This window comes from Anser anser (assembly GCF_964211835.1).
Source record: "Anser anser genome assembly, chromosome: 1".
Classification (NCBI taxonomy): Eukaryota; Metazoa; Chordata; class Aves; order Anseriformes; family Anatidae; genus Anser; species Anser anser.
This window is the reverse complement of record NC_139720.1, coordinates 183,429,082-183,454,051: the sequence shown is the minus strand read 5'-3', so window position 1 is coordinate 183,454,051 and position 24,970 is coordinate 183,429,082. Positions and strand designations below refer to the sequence as shown.

The window sequence follows — 24,970 nt, the reverse complement described above, 5'->3', positions numbered from 1 at the left end:
GACCCTGTGCATAGCCGGGAAAGCAAGTAAATTTTAAGAAAAGCGGAAGCCATTTCCTGGCAACAGCTTCAAGTAACAAAAGATCCCCCTCGGGAGGGCCGTTCTCCAATCTTCCTTTTCCTGGATCCTCCCCAGCAGCTCTGCCTCCCGCCCGGCCTGCAGGCACAAACACACAGGGAGCCGTAGAGAGATATAACCCGCAAATATTAACTTTAATAACACATCAGAACCGGGTAGCACACAGTGAGTTTCCACAAGCCGCCTCGAAGCGGGTTCTGGCGGCGAGGAGGGGCCGCCGGGGCACCGCCCCCCGGGCGAGCTGACAAGATGGAGGGGCAGCGGGGGCGGGGGGGGGAGCGCGTCACGTGATGCAGAGGGCTCGGGGCAGCTCTCGCAGGCGGCTGCGCTCCCGTGCGCGCTGCCGCGCGGCGGCCCCGCTAACGGCTGCAACGGCCGTAACGGGCGTAACGGCTGCAACGGCTGCAACGGCCGTAGCGGCCGCGGCTGTGGCGAGCGCCGACAACCCCGGCGGCGGAGGCGCTGTGGAGGGAGCGGCGGGCGGAGGGACCGCGGGGGGGCTCGCGGAGGATGCGGCGGCCGGGTGAGCGGCGCCCCGAGGGGCCGTGAGGTGCTGGGCGGCGGGAGGAGGGCGCAGCCCTCGTGTAACCGCGGGGCACGGGGCAGGCTGCCTGCCTGCAGCCCTGCCCGGCTCCCTCGGAGCCTTTTTGGTTGGTTTCCGGATTGGTGTTTGTGTGTTCATCCTTCTCATCCGCTTCCTGAAGGCAGAGAGGTCGAGCGTATGGGGATAACCGGGGCTCAACGTTCCCCCCCCCCCCCCCCCCACTGGGCTTTATATAATAATTAATCTCTTCAGGCGTTGCTACAATTCTAAATGCAAAAGGAGTCTTCGCCTTTTCTCTTTAAAGGGATTTTCAGTGCTCTAATTTAGCTTAAATGACCTCTTTTGGGAAGCATCCTGCAGCCTATTGACAGAAGGTAAAGTGGACCTGCATCCGAGGAGTGGGGTTGTGAGGGAGGCATTGCGAATGGAAATGTGTTTGGAGCACAAAGTTGGTTAGGAAAATTAGTGTTTGGGAGAGGCAGTAAGTCTTTGGAGCCCTGATACATATGTTTTCCTTTGAACGTTTATTTCTGTATGCATCAGATTGAAATGTAGGTGGTTTTCTTAGAAGATGTACGGAGTGAATGGCTTCAGTAAGTTGCATTAATGGCTCAGGTAATTATTTAAAAAAAAGCATATTGTGGCTATAATTGTACTTTTGTTAAGGTGGTTGGATGGCTGTTATCCTTGTAAGGTGTTTTGTTTTTTTTTTTTTGGTGTGGTTAAAACAATCTGATATTCAATAGAGTTCATATACGTGCTGATTTTCTGCATGTTACCTCCTTTCAGCCAGTTGCTCAAAGGAAACAGGAGGACTGCTTCTCAAGATCTTACATTAGCATGTTTGTCTTTCCCTGTATTGCACATAAAAGGCATCTAAAAATAAATCACCAGCATGCGGAGGTTTGAACATATTGTCATAAGAATCTCGCCTTATGTAAGGTCTTAGGAAAGTAAGTTGAGGCACATGATTTCGGGGAATGTAATATCTTTTTGTTGGCAGGGAGCAAGTCACAATAAAGTCACTTAGTTTCTGCATCTGATTAACATCAGCACTACGTATTGTTTCCCTGTTATTTCTCAATACTGAAATACGAGATTTTCTTAAAAAAAAAAAAAAAAGGGCAAACGGGAGAAAGCATAGGGAAGACTACCCGGATGTCTGGGATTTGGTTGTTTCTTAATTGAGGTGTACTTGAAAAGATTGGCGGACTTAATCCCTTTTTTTGTCTTTCTTAAACTAGACATTCCAGCTTTTGTGTTCTTGCTGCAGTTTGATTCCTGTAGACCAGGAGGGGAAATGAAGGCCTGAGCCTGCGATTTCTTTCTGTGCAGGAATTAAGTCTGCCCAGCTAGAATCAGCTGCAAAATTGGAGCCAGAGGAAAGAGTGAAACAAACATACAATTATCTTCAAATAATCTTTACAATAAGGGGATAATCTGAGTAGCTAATGCGAGTTTTTTGTTGCAATGACAATTGGTACTGTTTTCCCCGTAGGACATTTTTGTTAGGTTACTGTTCTTTCCAGCATGGGATTGTTTAGCTGAACTGTGTAAAACTTTGTCTAACACCATTTAAAAAAAACAAAAACAAAACTTTGTGAACATTGTCTTCTGTTTTTTGTTTGGTTGTTTTTTGTTTTCTTTTTCAGGCAGGGATTCGTGTGTGCATACATGTACTGCTGAGAATCAGCCTGCACATTGTTTCTTTAGAGCTCAGGCCAGTGAGATGTTGAATGCATAGGCGGCAGTTTCGCATTGGATATTTGAAGGGCTTCTGTTTTTGAAAGCATGGGGCTTTTTTGTTGTGAGCGGACCTAGATTCCCACCCTCCCCTCCCCCAATGCTGATGATGCCTTGGAGTTAAATTTCTTTTCCACGCAGTGCGTGACCAGTTCAGTTTCCTTCTCAGCAAGTCATCCTTTCTTGCTTATTTTTAGCATCACTGAAATTCAAACAATCATCTTTGTTTCTGTTCCTGTTTGTATACTGATATTGTTGGGTAATTTCGAAGATGTCAAAGTAGTTAGAAGAGGTGGTGTTGACACAAGCTCCCTCTGCTGGTTGGTTCTGCAGTAGTGCAATACAAACATTAAGTAACGCCGTGCGGTGTATTGTTTATCACTGGTTCGTGCAGCAGAAGTGAGAAGACATTTAAGAGCAGTGGCATACAGTGTTTCCCAGAGCACCAAGTTTAAGTTTGACATCTACACTTAGAAGGTTTTTAATTGCAGAGTTCTCAGGAATATGAATTTTAATTTAGGCGTTGATGTATGCAGATATTCCTTAGAAATGCTGCTGCTCTGTTGCATACAGAATGTTGTAAGGTAATATATTGAGGGAGCTATTTGTGTACAGATTAAAATAACGTCATTCCTTGGGATTCCAGCTGGTACTTTGCTACTCCATTGCACTTACAAACTTTCCATTAAGGTGCAGTTTTTGCACGGTATGTGGTATAGTGGGCTCCAGGCCTCTACGTGACTTATCAGCAGAAGTAAATAATAAACTTAGCTCTCTTACTGATGTAGTACAGGAAGGGTGAGTGAAGGACAGACGCTGCGTCCCTTTGTGTCACGGCACAGCTGAAGTCTCCTAGATCAGCCTTTCATAGCAAGGAACTGCCCAGAAGAAACTCCACAGGCACTTTTTCCCCCCTCATGTTCCAACATCTGCTGGACAGAAATTGAAGGCTTGATTGTGAGTGGTGAGAAGCTCGTTGTGAGGTGTATCCTTTTGAAAAGTGTGCAGTATGTCTTAGAGGATGGTAAAATTAACTGAGCTTCTGTTCTGATAAGACAGTTATTTTATTGACATCTCCATGTATAGTACTATATACACGTGTATATTCCCCAAATATTTTTTTTCCATTATAGACCTGTATTTTCGGGTATATTTAAATTGTATTTCAGGTATATTTAAATTGCAAATATCCAACGCTGTTATAGATAAAGGAGGTCTTTTCCAACCTTAATGATTCTATGAATGTATGAAAGGAGTGTTAGACCTTCAAAAATCCTGAGTTTCGTCATCTGTGGATAGAGTTCACTGCTCATGTCTTCAGTCTTGGAAGTCTCGTGTACTGGAAAGCCTCTTTTTTGTAGAACGGTATGAGTTTGTCTGACAAGGTGCCCAGCTGAGCTTTGAGGTGTGGGCAATGGAGTATAACTCACCACAGGTTTTGGAAGTGCTTGGAAAAATCTCCTCGAAGAGGAGCGGTTAATTGAATCATGTAGTCATGGAAAATAAGTGAATCATGTAGTCATGGAAAATAAGTCAAGTGGATTAAACACCTAGTGCAAAGGTCGGAAAGGGAGAGATAAAGGAGCACATTTTAATCTGGTTACCTCTAGAGCAGAATAGGTTCTAACTGTGCTGTAAAACTTTGATGTTATTTACTAGGATATTATCCATCAAAATAATGCTTTGTATTCATGCCTTAAATGGACATCATGTGTTAAAAAGAACTTTAATGAAGAAAATTTTTTTTTCTTAATGTCCAGTCCATGATGCATTTGTGCCTTGTCGACTGTGTTACGTAGGGCAAATTATGTAGGTATGGTCAGAATGGACCAAGTCAGAACCTGGTGTGCTCAGAAGAACAAGACATTGCTGTCTTTAAACGTGTTACACTATACATTAATTTAAAGGTTTGCCAAAGTGAGACAACAAATCTTAACAACTAGCTCATCTGAGTTTGTAACTGGACTAGAAATTAAGAAGGCTTAAATGCATTCAAATCTGTAGAATGTGATGTGATCAGGTGGGTTTTCAAAAGCTGCTCTACAGACACATTTATTATGAATGTGCCATCTGGAGGCTTCAGGTATTTTCAAGACTTGCTTCAGCTGTGAAACGTAAAGTGAAGTTATGCTCTTAGTGAGAGATGTGGGTGCCTAGAGAGCAGAGCTGGATTTGTTGGAGCAAAGTTAAACTTGATAAGTATGCAAGGTCAGGTTTTTGTTTGCTTTTTCCTACACACACCTCCACTGATCTCAATGTTTCACAAACTACTTATTTTCTTAATAAAAATTACCCCCCTCCTTCCAAACCAACCAAACAAAATAAACAAAAAATAACGAAAAAGATCACTGCACTGAACATCTTGCATTGCAGGATTCACTGCGGGTCTTGAATAAAGAATCTGAACTGAAACTTTCTGAAACTTTGCCTTGGTGGTCTGCACAGTTCTGAGAACCAAGCATCAGAAGCAAAAGCATCTGGAGCAAACAAATGAAAAGGAAAGACCTGAATGTTGAGGAGAGGATTGCACCTGGATGGAGCTATGTTTTTTATCATTGAACGATCTCTTAGCCTTCATTTTATGGTGGTTTATTGTGATTTGCATCATGCTACTGACATTCTGTGGGATTCTCCACTGAGAGCTTTCTGGGTTTCAGGAAACTTGCTGATGACCCTGAAAAAGTATTTTAGATTGTCAGTGGCAGAATCCCTTGAGGCTATAAGTAGTTACAGTTTTTATGTGCAGGACTGAAAGCCTCAATAAGCTCTGTAGGTCATGTTGATTGGCAGCTTTGTTCTTGAGCTGGTGCAATTTTCCTGGGGAAACTAAGAAGCATTGTGTAAGGATGGATTACACACATGTATGTTCACTGAGCCATGATGTCTACCTACAGTCATCTCCTTCCAGCGTTTAATGTGGTCCAGCTTGTTTCTACATAACAAATGACCACAATTTCATTTAATCACTTTTTCTCCAATTTTTCACTGCTTAACAGTACAAACTAGTAAGTTAATTTCGTGCTTTTGTGGCCTTTCAAACAGTTTTTTGACCGTAATAGCAACTTTTGATTACACAAGATATGACATGTTTGGTTCATATGCCCAACAGTCCTACCTTTGTTTATTTGCATACACTTCAACAACTTTTGTACGTAGTATATGCAGGAATACCAGCTGAAATTCTGAAATCCACTCTGCCACCGGGGGGTATTTGCTATATCACAAACTTTATTAAAAGTTTGCTTGCATAATGGTGGTTGTTCAGTAGTACTGAATACAGTTGCCTCATATATCCAGTTAAGAAAAGATTGTGCTTCTAATGTCCTATCCCAGTGACTTGCTGTTTGTATATAATTTGTATATTATTACATATTTCATACAGAATAGAATATTGCGCTCTGAGGCGTTGATGAAGATGTCTTTTCTCTCATTTAAAGGAAATTATCTTACTGCCTGTTGATGAAAGTATAAAATACACTTTTTGATAAGATTTTTTTATTACAGCGTTGTCATCTTACTTGTAGAAACTTCATGAGACACAGTAACATCATGGTGGATGTAGGAAAGTGGCCAATATTTACCTTACTGTCACCTCAAGAAATAGCATCTATTCGGAAAGCATGTGTATTTGGTACATCAGCCAACGAAGCTATATACATAACGCACAATGACGAGGTAAGGCTCTAAGAAAATGGAACAAATAACTCCCAATTAGTTCGTTTCAGAGTCTGCAGAGTATTTAAGTTAATAACTTTGTAGAAGCACCATGTGAACTTAGTATGTTTCAAAACATGTTGGATTTAACTTGTAATTATTTTTTTTAGTCTTTTATGAGGATAATACAGATAGAGTATTTAGAAAACTTAGAAATGACAAAAGCCAGGATTCAGAAACTTGGTGTGAGTTAACATTGTGCTGTTGAGATGAAACAAGCCACGTGTTCTGGGATGTATTAATGAGAGGATTTATTGTGAGGATGTGTAGAGCAGGATTTTTTTTTTCCAACTCTTACTCAAATCTGTAGGATTGAGTCCCCTGTAGTATAACCATGGCTGCTCTTTACAAGCCACATTTAAAGGACGGTAGTGTTCCACTCTCATAGTTGTGTACTTCTTATAACGCAGTTCCTTTCAGGCCAGCACAGATCTGAAGCATTCAGACTCATTAGTTAATTCCTAAAGTGTCCTGCTGCTCACATTTGAGCTTGTTAACTTCTGTGAGTGAAGTCTTTGCTTCTCAGGAGTCCATGGCAAAACTCTGCTGTGTTTTTATGAAGGCCTGGATATCACCACATCTGTGCGTAGCTGCATGTAAGTCACTTGAAATCAGTCTTCCTGTGTTTTTCAGGTGTTTGCTTTTGGACTGAATTGCAGTAATTGTTTGGGAACTGGAGATAATCAGAGCACGATAGTACCAAAGAAATTAGAAGCCTTATGTGGAAAGAAGATTTCCAGTCTCAGTTACGGAAGTGGACCACATGTTGTACTTTGCACTGAAGGTAGTAAATCAATGTTTAATAGGGAAGCACAAGTTACAGATTTAAGTTCTGCATAGCTTAAGAAGAATGGGTTAAGAGGCAATTGCATGAATTTATTAATTGGGTAATGCACACTAAGGGGTCCTCATTGGTCTTAAGTGGAGCCACATATATTCTGCAATAACTAACGTAAGTTTCCCTTACACCTCCATTATGTTGCAACTCTGTAGAATTTTACAATACCATTTATGACATACTTGATTTTACCTGTGCACTTTTCCTGTATCTCTCCAGTAATCTGGTCATACTGTGATATGTAATAGTTGTACACAAGGTACATAATCTTTCAGCATGTGAAGGATTCTTGTAATACGAGGATTCCTTCACTTTTTTTTTGCTCCTTTTACTTTCAAGATGTCTTTCTCTAAATTCTTACGATTCTGTTTATCTTAATTTCCTTGGAATCTGTGATGATTTTATCACAAACTTAAATGTTTTTGCAGATGGTGAAGTATATGCGTGGGGACATAATGGTTACAGCCAGCTTGGGAATGGCGCAACCAACCAGGGCATTACTCCTGTTCAAGTCTGCACAAATCTGTTAATAAAGAGAGTGGTGGAAGTAGCTTGTGGCTCTCATCATTCCATGGCGTTATCAGCTGATGGGGATGTAAGTTGAAATTTTAGAACCTTCCTAAGTGTGAAAATGGAAACAATTCTTTCTGTGCTGGTAATAGGAGCACATCTGTGTTTTGGTGCAGTGTGGAGTCATACTGCATTGGTTAATGCAGTCAGTAATCGGTGTCTTTGGGGTAAGAAACAGACACTGGGTTAGTTTTATTAGTCTGCGTTGTATCTCTGTGAGGGAGCCTGTGTTTAGGAAAGATCTTCACGCTGTCATGTTTGATGACAAATGGTGAAATGATCAAATTTTATTTTTTGTGTGGGAAGGCAGGAATGTTCATGTTTTAGTTTAACTAATGTTGTCAGCTGCTGTGTGGTAGCTGCCTGCAACGGCCGTGCTGTCTTTTATAATATAACATGCTTGAAATCTCAGTGGAAGAGGGGAAGCTTCTTTGTATTTACCGTGGAGCTGATATTTGCAGCTGGCTAGCCGTGGTGGCTAGTTAATGTACTATAAATCCATCCCTTGTGTACTCTGCAGTATCTTAGTCTATTTGTGCTGGGAGGTTTTATCTGTTTCAAAATTAATTATATTGAAAGCAGTGAAATGTTTTAAATGGAGTTTTATTTACGGAAACATTGGGCTGCAGAAAACCTTGTGACTTGATCTGGAGTTTCAGAGAGGCACTGAATTTGGAAGTAGTCATGGAAATACTTGGCATAATTGATTTGTACGGTTAGGTCAGTCCAACTTTAATGCAGTGCAAACAAAAAAAATCATTAAGACATTCATGCTCCTCTGAAAGAGGAAACTCGTAAACTGTTTGGCATTTTGACCTACCTTCTGAGTTAACTTCTCCTTATTTTATTTTCCTATTATTAAAATACATTTTATAGATCAAAATAGTTATAACCCTCCTCAGGTATTCAGTAGGAATGATGACCTGGCAAATACAAGTAACAAAAAACAAAGAACTGGTGTTTTTTCTTTTCATATTAGGCATGGCAAATGAATTGTGGGTTGTTATTTGGGGGAAGTGGGGGTGAGAGGGAAGGTTGTGTTTTGTTTGTTTCTGATGTCTGAGTTTTGGTTTGGTGTTGTGGTAAACTGGCACCCTAGGATATGCAGACTTTACATAAGGGTATATCTGTCAGCGAGCTTTCACGTGACTGGCACGTCTGTGGCGGGTATTTAAGTTTTGTTATCGTTAAACATGGGCTGATAAAACTAGCCACTGACAACTCTTGAAAGATAGAAAGTGGTATGATGACTGTCCGGCTATATCCTGTGGGAGTATCGCCATGGGGGTCGACAAGCCCCGTGGTTGGTGATAACATTGGACTCGATGATGAAGCCATGAGGAATGTAAACAACTTAGAAGGAACAAAGAAGGATGATCCAGGAGACCCCTTGCTGTCTCAAACTGCTTGTTCTCCAACCCTTCAGATATGGAAGGTGCTAAATGTTTGCTGTTGATGGGCAAAGTTGTTAACCAATGAATATTTAGTGGGAAAGTACCGCTTGTGGAGCTAATGTAGAGCTATAAGAAGGGAGCTTGTGCTCTATAAAGTGCTAGTTGAAGTTATTGATGCCTAAACAGACCCTGGTGTCCATGTGGTCATTACACCACAATAACCTAGATCAGAGTTTTCTAAAGAGAATGAAATACCTGCAAAGCAGGGACTTCCTTCATGCTTGTGTGATGGTGGGAAAATGAATGCAAGCACAAGCGTTATTTGATACGCAAGTCCACTCTTTGTACTCTTTGTACTCTTTGTCTTCTAGTCCGATTTATGTTTTACATGGAAGTACATTCCTTGTGTTGCCTGTAGTCAGATGCTCCAGTTCCATAGTAGGAAGCTGAAAAAGTGCTGTGTTCATGTTTCCTAGGTCAGTCCTATTGCTCTTCATTAATTTTCAATAGTTGAAAATTATCTTAAGCATCTTAGCTAGTTAAATAGGATAGTTTATATAATCTCATCCTGACTATAATGAGATTATAATTTATTGCTGTCATTACTATTCTTAAGGCTTAAACTACATTTTTTTTCTTTGTTTTTATGGACAGCTATATGCTTGGGGCTATAACAACTGTGGTCAAGTTGGATCTGGATCTACAGCAAACCAGCCAACTCCTCGTAGAGTCTCAAACTGTTTACAGGGTAAAATGGTAGTTGCCATCGCTTGTGGTCAGACCTCCTCCATGGCTGTAGTAAACAATGGCGAGGTAAGTATTGCTGTGTTCTCACATTCTCTCTCTCTCTCTTACCTAATTTAAGAGGTTAATGTCTGAGCACGGAATAAGGGCTGGTACGGATCACTCATGGTTAGAGTATGTATTGGTAACTACTGTGAGACCGCTTTAGAGAAACTGTGCTATTAACTAGAGATCCTGTCTTTGCAGTAAACCTTGCTTCTTATGACAAAGACTATTAGAACAAGATTTTTACTGGGCCTGCATCTGCAAGAATTTTAACAGTTGTATTAAGCATGAGTCATTAAGCATTATTTCAATATATTTCCATAGGTTCTTGAACATACATCTTGATTAGATTTTTGAAAGCTGCACAAATAAGTAGTTAATCTTTCTGCAAGAATACAATGAATGATCCTGGTTCTTGAGCACATTGCTTAACTGCCAGCTACAAAAACAAAGCAAGCTTTTGAACATTGCCCTAGTATTGTGCAACTGTTCCATTCCACATAAGAAATTTACGATTTGAACTTGCCTTTAGGTATGAACTGTAACCTCAAATTTACTATATCACACCACATTTGGAGCATATAGCATTTTCTCGTGACAGGAGGGACTGTAAAGGTCCCTGAGGTTGAGATGAGCTTTTGTTGTACCTAATTCTGTCTTGATTTGTCTACTATGACAGAGCTAAAGGAAAAATTGGAGCTAAACTGGGGGCTTCAACTTAAATTAATCCGATAGATGATCAGCTGGTTAGAATAACTTTTATTTTTTAAAAAAAAAAGTCAACTGAAAATGTTCACACAAATTTTTGGTGCATTGTAAGTTTTATTGCAAAAGTTTTAGTAATTCAAAGATGAATATATTTTAGAAAGCTTCTTTAAAAAGTAGCACAGGACTGAAGTTGAATATAGTTGATTGTTGCAGTGTACTTAGTATCTTTCAGTCTTAATATCTCTTGAAATAGCGTATAGTTCTTTAAAAAGATGTACGATTTGGACTAGTGCTTAATGCTAAGTCTTAAATATGCTGCACTCCTAGAGTGGTGGCTTAATTTTGTTTTCTTTTTGCAATCAGGTTTATGGCTGGGGTTACAATGGTAATGGTCAGCTAGGTCTTGGAAACAATGGCAATCAGCTAACACCGTGCAGAGTGGCAGCATTGCATGGTGTGTGTATACTCCAGGTATGTCTAATGCAGAAATAGAGAATGCATTTGTGTTTCTAGCATCTGTTAAAACTGTATCTTTGGAATCTGTACCTGCTTCTAGGTTTCACAATTTCAATGCTGAATTTATTTAGCTCCTTCAAACTATGTTAGGCTTATAAAAAAAAAAATACAAGTAAGCTGTGAAGCACTTGCTTTTGTAAATCTGAATGATCTGAATTTGGCTAGTGTGACTAAGTAAATTATGCTATGGTTAAAAATTGCATTTTTGTTACAAAGCAAATGAAATATCCTAGGCAAATATAAAAAATTAAGGAGAACTAGAAAACTAAGATGCTCAAATTTAGATTCTACATCAGTATTCTAATCAGCCCTTTAGGCATGGCTGATGACAGTCTCAGTGGTTTTCATTTCATTTAAAAAACAAAAAGTTTTCATGTTTTTTTTTTTTCCAAGGTTGAACAGGTTAAGGGCTCTGTTAGCTTTAGACCTGCAGCTCTCAAAGCTTATATAGTGAACATCAAATTCTCAAATTATTTCAGAGTTGATAATGAAGTTCACTGTTTGTGCGAGGAGTCTGCAGCTGAAAGCAAGTAAAGTCTGGGAAGACTTAGCAGGATTTCTATAGAACATTATGAAGTTAAGATTCAAAAAATAAGAAACTGGCAATTCCTGTAGGAAAAGACTTACTACATTTTATATATGTTTAGACCATACTGTAAATTCTTTAGGAGGAGTAACCAACGAATGCTAAATTAACGAAGTTGAAGCTGGGAGTTTCCCAGTTGTTACTGTTAATGTATCTTGTTCTAGCTTTAAGTACTGAGAAATAACACGTTCTAGTACTAAATAAAGAATGGCTGGGGTATCTAATTTCGGCTAGACTAAGGTATGGGTGCAATGATTGTGTTTCTTCGCTTTTTTTTGTTCAGTAGTAATGCTTATACATTCACTTACAGATTGTCTGTGGCTATGCACACACTCTAGCACTATCAGATGAGGGTGTGCTCTATGCCTGGGGAGCTAACACTTATGGGCAGCTGGGAACTGGCAATAAAAGTAACCAGCTAAGTCCAGTGCAGATCATGATGGAAAAAGAAAGGTAATCTTCCTGAAGCTGTTTCTGGGTTGATATGTCTAGGCATGTTATGCAGTCTCTAGTGTTGGAAGCATGTGAGTTTGGGGTTTGGTGGGTTGTATTTTTATTGATAATGTTAAAATTCCAGGAAAGGATGGTAACTTACTGTTTACTATAGACTGAGTGCTTTTTGCTATCTGTAATGATTATTGAATGTAAACATTTTATACTTACCTGACACTGAAAATAATGAATGACTGTTAGGCTATTCTAAATATGATTCCTTTGATCAAAACTTTTGAGCTATAAAATCAATAAGCCAAGCTTTTAAGCTGTATTGAGGACCACATTAAAGGGGTGGTGGGAGGAGGAGTGACACATGAAGAAAAATCAATTTTCTGAAAGGCTTTCTGGGTAACAGCCAACCATGGAAACAGAACTCAATTTGCAAAGATTGCTAGAGCTATGGGTAGACAGTACCACTCTTGTCAGTGGTAGCAGTTAGCAGTTTCTCAGGTAACATGTATATATGCTCTTAGTTTCCTGGACTCGCAGAAGATTCACCCTTGTCTACCCTCTTTCAGCACCTTTATCATCATATTTAGGACAGAAATCCTATGGCTCTTCTGCTGTTCACCTACAAACTTGGACCCCAGTCCTGTTCTCTGGACCCATGTGCATACCTGTAAATAAATGTGCTTCAGTTTGGAAGCCTTGTAGCCTATAAGTCCCTTAACTTGTAAATGACTTAAATTATAATTTCCTTTTAACTAGGAAACACTTGTGGCTGTTTTTTCTACTCCGTTTCCAGTTTTATAGGAATAGAAAATTTAGCTATGAAAGATGTCATTTTATAGATCTGAAGTGTCTTTCTGGGAAGTCATCCCTATTTTTTCCTGTTTTTCATGTTTAGCCTTAAATGAAAAGCTGCACAATGCTGAGATTATTTAAGGGTTTATAAATGGTTGGGGGGAAGAGGGGTGTGGAGTTGAAATAAAGAAAGTAACCATCACAGTAGAAACCACGAAGGCAAGGCTCACTTGTCTGTGGAAGAAGTGACACTAGCAAAGTGAAATGAAATTATTTTTTTCAAGTGCTAGAAGGAAAGTGTGTATACTTGCAATGCATCAACTTTCTTAATGACTCATTTCTTGAGTGAAATAAGGGGAATTGTTGCATTTAGAATTGTATGTGAAGTCAAATGTGGGATTATAATAAAAGCGGCAGTTGTTCAGTGACTAAAGGAGGGAGAAAATATCATTGAACTTCTGCTTGGAGTCCAAGGGAGGGAGAAGTCACTTGAACTTACTCATCTTGCTTGACTTGACTCCCTTGGAAACAGTGCTATTAAGTGGGTGAGCTGACATTTCCCATGAAGCATATTAATGCTTCTCTTGGTCCTTTCATTTATGTAACTCTTTTGACATTTATGCATGATGTCTCTGACGGTTCCTTGGGAGGTGGCATTCGATGTTATTTTAAAGAATTTTGCACATATAGTTTAAAAGGAACTTCTAAACTTAGCGTTGTGTTAGCTTGGAGGCACAGTTATGAAGGTACACTTCTGAATTTTGATGAGTATATACTTAATGTGCTGTACACTTAACTCTACGTATCAAGTATAGTATAGTTATTCTTAAAAAAATCTGTTCTGCTAAGGGAAGAAAATTCGGAGAAGAACGCTTTCGTATTGCTGGATAGCTATAATGAAATGTAAGTTGCCCATAAAATCGTGACTTTATGATGTTTCATGCAGCGATGCTAGAAGGTCTCAATGTTGCTTAGAGCTAGAGATACTGTTCTGTAAGGGAATAAGCACTTTCATATGTATGAGCTTAGACTGTTTGGAAAGACATTTGTCGCGCTTGATCTGTTTTGTTTTTTCATTTACTTATTATAAACACAAAGCACACGGAAGCCTGAAATCCTCTCTTTTTAAACATGTGGGGAAAACCAGGAAAGCACAGCTTTTACTTTTGAGCTAACTCTGGAACTTCTCCAGAATTTTGCTTAGTATCTGAACAGGGACACTGGAAACATCTTGGCAGTCCTTTTAACAGAATGTGGTTCTTCTTGGTTCTTGTAATGCTTCAGATAGTGAGGTAGGGATTGCGTGGACAATGGGAGAACAAAATAGGTAAGTCTGCATCAATAGCTCTAGTATTTTAAGGAACTTGGGGGGGGGGGGGGGTTGAAAATACTATGTAGATTTTACTTAAAGTAATGATAGCTCTTCAGGAATGAGGAGTTAAGCGTGTGTATTCACCTCTCCTCAAATGAAACTTTGTCCAAGCAAAAACTATGTTCCAAACAGTTTCAGCATTGATGAGATGAAATTAACAGCAAAATACGAAGTCAGAAACTCGGGCAGTAGATTAATTTCTGCCGACATACAAAAAACGTACTAAAGGAGGGGCAGAAGCATTGGGTTTATTGAAAAATACAAAGGTTTTTAATCTCAAAATGAGAGAAATTTTTACATCCGTTTGAAAGAAGTTTTGTAAAATGCTCTGTAAAATCACAGTAGTCTTAACTTCGCAGACCGCTCCCTAGCTGGAAGCTTTGTAAGATCCATAAACATTTATCAAGGAGAATAAGTATCTGATAGGTTTTAAAGGTGGGGTAGACTTTTTCCTTCTTACGGTTATGGAAGAAAAAGAGGAATGTCAACAAGAAAATGACATTATCAAAACAATACCTGATTACAGTAAAACCTACAAGTACTATGGAAATGTCGTTGCAATTCTTAAATATTGATCTGTTCAAACAGAATCACGTTCATGCATGACAGTACCAAAGTGTAGATACATAGCTCACTTGCTGTTATTTTGGTGTGGCATTTGGGAGGTCGCTTGGTTCCATACCTTTAAGTATCTTACAAGGTTTCTTCTGTTTGCAGGGTTGTGGAGATCGCAGCCTGCCACTCTGCTCACATTTCGGCTGCCAGGACCCAGAGTGGCCAGGTGTACATGTGGGGCCAGTGCCGCGGCCAGTCTGTGGTCCTTCCCCACCTCACTCACTTTTCCTGCACTGACGATGTGTTTGCTTGCTTTGCTACCCCTGCCGTTATGTGGCGTCTTCTGTCAGTAGGTGAGAACAAGCTTTGAGTTGAAGCCAGTGCTCTAGAAGCCAAATAACTTTGGTTTAATTATTCTTATAAAATGTGCTTTCATATTATAGTCTCTGTGCATGTGTGTAGTGGTTAGTACAGCATACCACTTCTGTGGCAGGATGGTTCTTGCTTTAGGAGAACTGGCAATTAAAACTAGCTCTTCTAGCTAGGGTCTGTGTGGTTTGGTTGTGGTTTTTTTTGGTTATTTTCTTTCTTCTGAAGAAAAAGTCAACTTCAGCCAAGGATTTGGAACAGTGTTAACAAGTTTTCTTGTAAACAAACAACTAGAGAGCCCTGTTGTACCACTGTACTATGAATATTGTCCATTTCCTTTGTTTGTATTGTTTGAGCTCAGGACAGGGAAGGACTTCTAGATCATCACATGTAACTTTTTATTCTTAAAATTATTTCTGCTTGGAATACTGCTCCTGACTTTTGTTTCTGTAGTTTCTAATAACTTTGAATTCTAGGTGTTGTCTTTAGCTTTTCCTTCTTAGTAATTACTCTTCCAATATGAATGTGAAAGAGCAAATCCCTTTGTGTTTCTTGTTAAGGAAGTAAAATGACAGGATTCCAAGTTTCCTTTCTGTGACATGATTTCTTAAGCTGATTTAGTTTGATATTCCTCAAAGCCAGTCAGATTTATAAGTAACAGTCTGTGTATAGCAAGATCCTAGTATCATTTTTTCTTTTGGAACTATGTTCTTATGCAGCCTTGAAATACCCTTCATGAGGCAGTGTCTATGACCAGCTCATATGCCCAAGGCATTCTTCTTGGTTATCTTTGATTCACATACTGCTAATTCTTACTTGACCCAAAATATGCCATCCAGTGCTTAGCTTGCACATCGTGCTTATTGGTTTTTGTCTTAGATCTTCCACTTCAGTCCTGAAGATCATCTAGGCCGTCTAATCTGTCTTCATGTTGACAACAAATCCAAACGTTGGTAGTTCCTGTAGAGAGCTAGTGCTGGGGAGGGTTTAGATCTTAAGTAACTTTCTTTCAAACTCAGACTTTTTATCTTCGCATGTGGCTTTTCTGTCTGTAGCTAAGAATTCCTCTCCTAATCCGGCTTTTCCATTGTAACTTCTCATTTAGCTTGTTTTCACAAGTATAAAGGTCCAGATAACAGCATCTCATCTGTAGAGGAAAACTGGAAAATTTTACCAGAGAGAGATTAGCTTGAAATGATCTGCCTCAGGGTAAATCCAAGTCTTGTTTGTTTTTTTCCCCTACTTCTTCAATTCTCTAATCCTGGGGAATGTGTGTTACTCTTGCCCTCTGTAGACGTGTGATGATTATCTTGGTCTGTTGTCTTCAGCTAGTAGTGAAGGCTCTTTAAATGACATCTTCCCAGATGCAGTCGCTTTCAGTTCCTTAATTTTTATGAAGTATTCCCAGGTTGATCATAACAAGGTATTTGAGTCTTGTTTCTGTATTTTAATTCTTACTGGCCTTCAGGGATTATTCTTCTCTTAACCTGATAATCGTAATTACTGAATCTTTACATCAAAAGCATTAATTTAGGGACAGTTTCAATCTCCTTCCTGTATAATCTTTCCATCTCTTTTATTCTTATAGGTTTAAATTTTAAATAGGTTTTATTCTTAAAGGTTTAAAAAAACTTTTTTTTTCTTCGTGAAAGCTAACTCTGCATAAAGGTTATCATTCTACTTTCATTTATGATGGCTTTGCCAAATGAAAGATAAATCTGCCACTCAGGATTGACTGTGGTGAAGTTCAAATCTGCAGCCTTCTTTGAGGAATGAATTTAAGGTATTTGGGGTGAAAGTTGATCATCAGCATAGCTTAAGATAAGCTGATGACCTTGAAAAAAATCACATGAGCAGGTGAAGGGGGATTGGAGTGTGGTTTGTTTAGCTCTGATGAGATGCCAGTTTGTGAATGATCCATGCAGAGTGAACCAAAGGAGTCTTTTGGCAGAAACATAACTTGTCTGTTAAAGCAATTTGTTTTAACTGTGTGTGTGTATATTAAGTACCAGCTAATTTAACTGCTGCTAATGGTGAAGAGTAGTTGTATTGTATATGGATGAACAGTCCACAGTCCTGAGGGACACAGGAGACAGGCCACATCCCATCAGAGCGGAACTGCCTTTTGGAACTGCCTTTTTTTCCCCTCTTTCTCATGCTATGCTGCCTAGAGGCTGTGTGTTGAAACTCACTTGTGAGGTGCATCAACAAAACCATCAACTAGTGGGTTAAAGTTAAGTTTCCTAAAACTTTGGAGTTCTTGCTTTACTACAATTCTTAGCCAGCTTGTGCTGCAAATCTAGGATTTCTAGAGAGACAGAACGGGACATCTCTGACCTTAATGTTAAGAACTGTCGAAGAGCTGTAATCACACAATTTTAATGCACTTCCAAAATTGCAGAAGCCCTGTGTCCTTGATTGTAGGTAGAGTTCTTGCTACAGTCTCTCTTCTTGTAGCACTGCTGTTGGATTTTGTGTTGTCATAATTGACTGACAAACTGAGGTAGCCTGCAGGTTGTTTGTTAAGGTCTTTGCCAGGGCTCACTAACATGATCTGTGTCTGCTCTGCTGGCACAAAAGTGGCCAACTGGTGACGTTTTCTTACTCTTCAGGCTCAGGTCACGGTGTGTCTGTATGTGCCTCATTTCTCAAGTGAGCTGTAGCTGTAGGTGATGCTATAGACTCCATTTACCACCAGTTTGCAGACTGGTCCCTCTTGGTGTAATCCAGGCAGTGGTGCTGAGCCCAGCTGACCTGGCACTTGCCCTGAAGGGCCGCCAGAAGGCTGGTAATTTCATTGGTGGTCCCCATGTGGAGAGTGAGAAAGCAAGTTCTCCAGGTCCTTTGGGTCCTGGGTAATGAGCTGGAACAAGGACTGCTGCCACTGCTGTGTGGAGCTGTTGTGGAGCTGTCCTTGCCAATGGAAAAGGGTAATGGAGCCAGTCATTCTTCCAGACTCACCCAGTGGAACCATGGTCCTGACCTATTTTCCTTCACATGCTGTTACTTGAATAGCTAGCTTTACTTACAGTGACGCATGTGTTCTGTTTAAGATGCTTAACGTGTTTTGTTTGTTTAAAAATTGTTTCTCCAGAGCATGAAGAGTTTTTAACAGTAGCTGAGTCTCTGAGGAGAGAATTTGACAGCCCAGAAACCTCAGACCTAAAGTTCCGTGTAGAGGGGAAGTACATCCACGTTCACAAAGCTGTTCTGAAAATCAGGTAGAGGTCGTGTTCCACAGCTCCTGTTTAAATACAATAACCTCTGTATTCCATCTGAGGGGAGGGAAGAAAGTAAGTGGTGGGGAGGGACCCTAAACCTGCAACACATATTATTAACTGTGTCTGTAATCACTTTAAATGATTATGGAAGGAGTTGAATCAAAATTCTGCCTTAAAATGGTCCCTATTCAGTCTTCACTGAGCCTATATGTTATTCCCAGAATAATAAATCATGTTAAACTAGTCTGATTGCAGTGCATACACAGATGGTTTTGTAGCATAGGTCAAATTAGAGTTCTATCTTGATGCATAAGTTTAACAGAGCACTAAAACCAAAATGTGGACCGTTTGCTGTGATGGCATATAGTAAAATATTTGGGGCTGTTGCAGAGCGCACCAAATACATAGTTCGGGGGAACTGTAACATAACATTCATGTGTACATACAGATGTTCCAGATGATGTCTCTGTCTCTTAGGTGCGAACACTTCAGAACCATGTTCCAGTCGTACTGGAATGAGGATATGAAGGAAGTGTTAGAAATCGACCAGTTTTCTTACCCTGTGTATCGTGCCTTTCTTGAGTACTTGTACACAGACTGTGTTGACCTTCCGCCTGAAGACGCGATAGGTATTGCTTATGGTCTGATCGTGTTAGACAGCAGCCTCCAGGCAAACTGAGAAGGGGGATGAAAAATAAATGTATTAACGTGGGCTTCTAGTCCTGCCTATAGTGCATTTTACTGGTGATGAATTAAGCTGTCTTTAAAGAAGTGATGCACATTAAGAAATAAACTGTGAGCAGTTTTATTAGTTGGGAGAAAAATGCTGGGTTAGAGTACTTGCGTATATTACTGATTTGAACCAATTATGGGATAATATGAAAGAATCTGTGTGGACATAATATGGGAAACCTTGGTAACAGAGCGAAGAACAAGCTGTAATTCAAGCACAGATTTTTATAGTGGTAACTTTTTGCTCATGTTGTGCCTCTTTTGCAACAGTTCCACTCAAACATTCAGGTATGCAAAGCAGTGGAACAGATTGTGTATTTACAGAGATTAACAGGATTGTGGCATGCGGTACTAGAAGGCCTTTCTTCCCGTGCGGTGATAAAATACACTTCTGTGAATAGTGACCTACTTGCAATGCCATATAGAACACTGCACACACAGTATAGACAAAACCTGTACCCAGAGATATATAAATTGTTGAAAAGGCAGAAATAATTACACATGACTAATATGATGGCATTTTAATTGCAGGACTTCTGGATTTGGCTACTTCATACTGTGAAAATAGACTGAAAAAACTGTGTCAACATATTATCAAGAGAGGAATTACTGTGGAAAATGCTTTTTCATTGCTCTCTGCTGCTGTCAGATATGATGCAGAGGTAAACTTCCAAAGTTCAATTTCTTAAATAGGTGGCTGCTTTCTGACCCTAAACTGGAGGAAAGCAGACAGTCATATTTTTATATAAACTCTCTCTAACCTGCTATCAGATAATGCTGTCTGCCATTTTCAGAGTTTGACAATGTAGCCATTGGAATTACGAGTTTCATTGCAAATACAGTTTTTATATCTTTTTTCCCCCATAAACTGGTACTGAGAAAGTGAACTAGTACACAGATATCAAAAGATAATTTAAGTCACAGGCAGAGACTCACCATCTATAAATGTTTGTGTTGCTTAATTCATGGTAAGAGGTTATCATGCTGTGCCAAGCTTCGTGAATTATTATTTTGGGGAGGGAGGGTGACGGCGGGGAAAAAAGGAGAGGTTAAAACACTAAATCTTAAACAAGGGAAAGGTTTAAAAACAAAGCAAAAATCAGAACATTATGAAGAGTGGTTTTGTAAGCCTTGTTTGTAAGGTTGTGGGTTGTGTGTGATGTCACGTGATGGTAGGTTTGGGGTTTTGGCGTGTGGTTTTTGTTTATTTTATTACTTGCTTAACTACAGTCAAATACACTTTCAGTCTTTTAAAGTACGCTGATGAAATGGCAGGGTAAGAACTCTTTTTATGGACCTAGTACATTTTGAACATGGAGAAAGCGTGTGAAATGGGAGAAGGAGTAGCGAAACTTTCCTGCAGAATATCCGACTTCAAGACTAGATCACTAACATGCAGTTTTGTGATCAAATGGGTATTCCTGGGACTTCTTCAGCCCTTTTTGTTTGAAATAGTATCTGTGCATCATATTTGCAGCTTGATTGGTTTTAACTTGCTACTTTAAAGCAGTTTTGGTAAGCAGTAAATGAATACAGCGCTTTTCCTTGCGCTTAATATCTAGCATGCCCTAACTTACTTCAGAGCCTAATAGCGTGTTGCTAGTTTGATGTACCTTACATGAAGGGCTGCCTCAGAGCTGAAGTCATAATTCAGACACCATTGTGAATAAAGATTTCATTGGTGGGAGTTCGTGGAAAATAGGAAAATGTTTTTGCCTTACAGAAGATTGTTTGTGCAATGGGTCTTCAGTATATCACTGATTCTGCTTGTAAAGGGTAGAAGAAATCCAGTTACTGAGCCTTGGCTGTACCTTACTAGCTAAATGAAGTTGGAAGTGAAATGAGAATGGTTCGCCCAAATGAGGAGAGAATGGGTGACGCTGAGATGTTTTTTATATTTTTTTATATTTTTATTTTTAACTGAAAAAAGTAAGTGGTAGATCCGAGTTTGAAATTGCTTGGCTGACATAGTTCATTCAAGGGACTGCGTGTCTGGAAGACAACAGTTAGAAGAACCCACTTCACTGATTTAAAACACCCCCATGACATGAAACTCTCCTATACTTTCTTTTGGTGATTGACTGGATTGAAGTGGCTGAAACTAGTTCAGGTTTGGCTTCTTATTGTAAGATTTAAAATAATCACTGGATGTACCTTGTACCTTTTTTCACTTAAGTCTATATTAAGTACAGTTTGCTGGGAGTGCATCCATCTGCAAATAAAATAGTTCTTTATCGAGTTTTAAACTTTCCAAAGTTTCATATTTACAATACAATATTACTGTTACTGTATGCATCTGTTGCGTTGACTTGGTATGTGAGTTTTTAATAAAGCAGTGCAAAATACTGTAATGCGTATGATGTAGTTTTGTTTGAAGTGCCAGTTCCTTCTGTTATTAAAAAGAAAAAAGAAAACCCTCAGTGTTCAGTTCTAATAAGCTTGTCGTTTTTTCATTGCACAGATGCCATACAAGTCAAGATCTGCAGCTTCAGAAAGCCTGGTTTTAGGCCAGGACATATTTTTATATCACTGCTGTGTCAAGAACTCACTGGCACACAGTGGCTCTAGCTTTCAGTAATTACTTTTAACTGAAAATATGAATACTAATCAGTCTTTCATACCTCACATGGCTTAAAAGCTCTGAAAATTTTTGTGCCCTACTGCAGTGCCCAGTCTGCTGAGCCCCTAAAGCTAAGGAAGGCTGTGTTCTCGTGTGTGAAGCACTAGTTCCATGAATTTATGAAGCGCTCAAGGAACTAGAGCAGGCTGGGGAGCTGATGTTCTGGAAAGGCCGTGGCATCTTCTGTACTGCAGCCCAGCTCTGCACCACAAAAATAGATTTCCTCAACAGTGGAGCTGGAAACAAATAATTTGAGCGGGAAGCGTTTTGTGTCAATGTTATATTGACAACTACTGTCTCTTGTTTTTTAGAAATCCTTTCTCTCTGACATCATGTGGGTGCAATGATGGTGTCTATGAGGCTTTTCTAATCCTTAAATGGAAGGCACTGCACTGTAGGCTCGTACCCAGAGCACGCTTTCTGCAAGAATTGCTCTGCTGCGTTGTTTCACGCATGTCCCAAAAATGATTCAGAAGAAACGCACTGTGGCACGTCTTGTAACCTGGGTCTGTTTGTAATGCACAGAAGGGCCTTTGGCCTACACTTTCCTTCCAGACTACCTAGTAGACACTTCCATTGAGCCTGGTGAATGCACTTCAAGGCTTGACTCAAGTCATAAATTAAGTAGGAAGTCAAGCAGGCTTGTATGTAGACTGGAGTTCATAATACGGAATTAAAGAGCTGAGTTCTCTTAATCCACTGTCCTGGTTATATATTGCATTACCCTAAAATCCATTTGTACTGGGTTTTGATATTTGTCTGTGAATATAGATGGAACTCTTCAGGCTGGGAAACTTTAAAAATACATATTGCTCAGAATGGCTGGCTCTCGTGACTGCAGCTATATAGGGAGAACCAAACTGTGGTTATTTTGTCTTTGTAGCCATGTTATGTGGGTAGAATCATTCTTTTCTGTTGCATTTACATAGTGACAGGGGGGTGGGGGGAGGTTGAAAGACACTGGGTTGATTTATTTGTCTAGTTCTCTGTGAAAATAAAGCTTAGAAAGGCATCGGTGCCTGACTGAATGTAACTTTCTGTAATGGAAGAAAGATAACGAGACTTTTTTTTTCTTTTTTTCTGTTTAGGACTTAGAGGAATTCTGCTTTAAATTTTGTGTCAATCATTTGACAGACGTGACACAAACTACAGCATTTTGGCAAATGGATGGTCCCCTGCTAAAGGAATTCATTGCTAAAGCCAGTAAATGTGGAGCCTTTAGGAACTGAAACGAGGCTGTAAGTTATGGGTGATTGTAGGGTTTTCTGCAGTTACCCTGGGTTGGTGTAACTGCACAGGTGGAAGCAGCAAGCGTTAGTGGCCTCTTGTACTTGCTGTGGAAGGCCACAGCAAAAACTGATGTTCTCTGTGCTCAAGAGTGAGCTGTTGTTAAAATAAATGTTAAGCAAAATACTCACTTGCGTTTAGAGTCTGGATGGTGGAACCAGTCCAAGGTTTCACACAGAAAGACTGCCGCGTGCAGAAGATACCGGGCATTGGTAAGGACTTTTAGGTGAGGAAATCACACTTGTAGAGCTACCTGTTAATATTTTCAATTTACTACTTGAGGCACTGGCCTTTTGGGATTATGAGCCACTGAACGATGTCACTTAAATCATTAACTCCCTGGGATTATACAGAAGCAAATGGCATGGATATCTTTTATTGCAGCTGCATGCTTGTGAATGACATTGCCATTTGCTGTGTGTAATTAACCAAGTGTATTCGGTGCTGAGAGAAGTGTGCAAAAATAATGTATCCTCAAAGCCTGCAGAAGTGACCCTGAAGAAAGGGGTACCTAGCAGATTGAATCGGAAGTAAAGCTCTGTATGTGAGTATATCTTACTACAAGTTGTAATGTATACTTTGTAATCTGTTCAAGCAATGTTTATAATGGTTAATGGAAGATTTCCCTCTTTGACTTCAGACTATGTTGGTTCCCTTGGAGGGAAAGGGGCACACTGTTCTGAAAGTTCTTTTGTTTAAGTATTGTATAAATTTAAACTACATGTAATAAAATTCACTTTTTTGTACATGTTCAATAGTCAACTTCTTTGAAGAAAATTTTGAGTTTTTGTGTTATGTACAGCACATATGTTGATTTGAATAAAAACACCCCAGTCCTCCCAGACCATGCGTGTGAGTCAGCACAGGCAAGTACCAGGAATGACCCCAGGTTAAAATGCAAAGAGTAAACAGCAGATTTACTTTCATTACCTCGCCAACTCTGAAGCATTGTTTCTGATCCCTTCCTCCTTGCCAGTCCTCTGCTTTTACCCCAGTCCTCCTACTACCACCTGTTACTGATTTTTACTGATCTGACTGTGCTTGACAAATAGCTGTAATCACAATTTCAAATTGCAGCAGTTATTTGTAGGCACTAGTGTAGTCCCCAGGGAGTTACAGTCTGTATCTGATTGCTTTACGCTAAGTCAGTATGTGAAATGCTGAGACCGTAACCTTACAGTGCCTACATAGACATACCTGCTATTCTTACTGTTCTTTAAAGGTGTCACGTCTTCCCCCAAATGTAGGGTAGAACAGAGAACCTGGAACTTCAAATGTGAAGATCAGGATGAGACTAACCACAGATCTGCTTCTTGGGCTGAAACTTGGCTCAGTTTTGCAGAGCCTAGAGTTCTGCAGTGCCGATAGAGGCCAGGGATCTCCTACCGCATGACAGTAAGAGCTCAGCCTAGGAGCATGTGAAGAAATGCTTCCACATGTGTCAGAAATTGTTTTAAATAAACAACTTGTTGTGGACTGCAAGCACTAGTCTAAAGGTCTAGATGGTGAAGGGGGGGCAGGGGGAACAGCAAAGTATGCAAATGTCCTTGTCAGTAATTCAGATTGCTGCAGTATGAAGGGAAAAAGAATTGGTCTAAGTCACATGAGCTTTTACTTCCTTCCCATATTAGTGAATTTGCATCTTGGTTTCCTAATAACGGATAAATCCTTGCTCCATGTCAATACATTGAAGACATCTAAGTGAACGTTTTCTAGGTAAAACAGGTGTGAATGGATCTTGGGTCCTTGGCTTAGCTAATAAACTATTTTGGCCCAAAATGTTCACGCAAGTAAAAAGACCAGTATTTACTTCACGGGGGTGGGAGTGTGGCAGCCTGCTTCTACCCCAAGGGCTTATGGCTTGACAGTCAGCCCTTATCACTTCTGTTACGCTACTTACCAAGCTGCAACTTCATACCAGCTCATCTTGGGTTTGTACTAACTGCTGCGAAAACAACTGTACCTGCAGGGTGGTGGCTGGTAACACAGCAGCCTGCGGGACAAGGTGCAGTTAAAAACTGGTGCAGCAGCTTATCGCCTCCCAGGCCCTATCCTATGCAACAGTGGGGCCACGGAGCATTACTAAAGACACAGC

General features: G+C 39.9%; 1 protein-coding gene across 7 annotated transcripts; it reads left to right on the top strand.

The window, feature by feature from the left end:
• The first annotated feature begins 345 nt into the window (after window positions 1-345).
• Window positions 346-23,623, top strand: RCBTB1 (RCC1 and BTB domain containing protein 1). Of its 7 annotated transcripts, none has more exons than XM_083796190.1 (13): window positions 352-601; window positions 5,890-6,040; window positions 6,713-6,863; window positions 7,346-7,512; window positions 9,536-9,694; window positions 10,742-10,849; window positions 11,791-11,933; window positions 13,569-13,622; window positions 14,809-14,999; window positions 18,110-18,236; window positions 18,714-18,865; window positions 19,500-19,630; window positions 22,677-23,623. In XM_083796190.1, the coding sequence occupies exons 1-13, from the start codon at window positions 369-371 to the stop codon at window positions 22,815-22,817; spliced, it is 1,908 nt and encodes a 635-aa protein (XP_083652316.1). In that variant the 5' UTR covers window positions 352-368; the 3' UTR covers window positions 22,818-23,623. The 7 variants fall into 7 exon arrangements, with proteins under 7 accessions (XP_083652321.1, XP_083652317.1, XP_083652316.1 ...); XM_083796192.1 differs by having other exon boundaries at window positions 353-601; window positions 5,870-6,040; XM_083796193.1 differs by lacking the exon at window positions 352-601 and adding an exon at window positions 851-996 and having other exon boundaries at window positions 5,870-6,040.
• The last annotated feature ends 1,347 nt before the right edge of the window (window positions 23,624-24,970 follow it).

Excerpts from the sequence above, each read along its gene's own strand:
- RCBTB1 (XM_083796190.1), top strand. The coding sequence starts at position 369 with ATGCAGAGGGCTCGGGGCAGCTCTCGCAGGCGGCTGCGCTCCCGTGCG. Across the intron at positions 6,041-6,712 it reads ACATAACGCACAATGACGAG|GTGTTTGCTTTTGGACTGAA; the intron begins GTAAGGCTCTAA and ends TGTGTTTTTCAG. Across the intron at positions 18,866-19,499 it reads TCCGCCTGAAGACGCGATAG|GACTTCTGGATTTGGCTACT; the intron begins GTATTGCTTATG and ends TTTTAATTGCAG.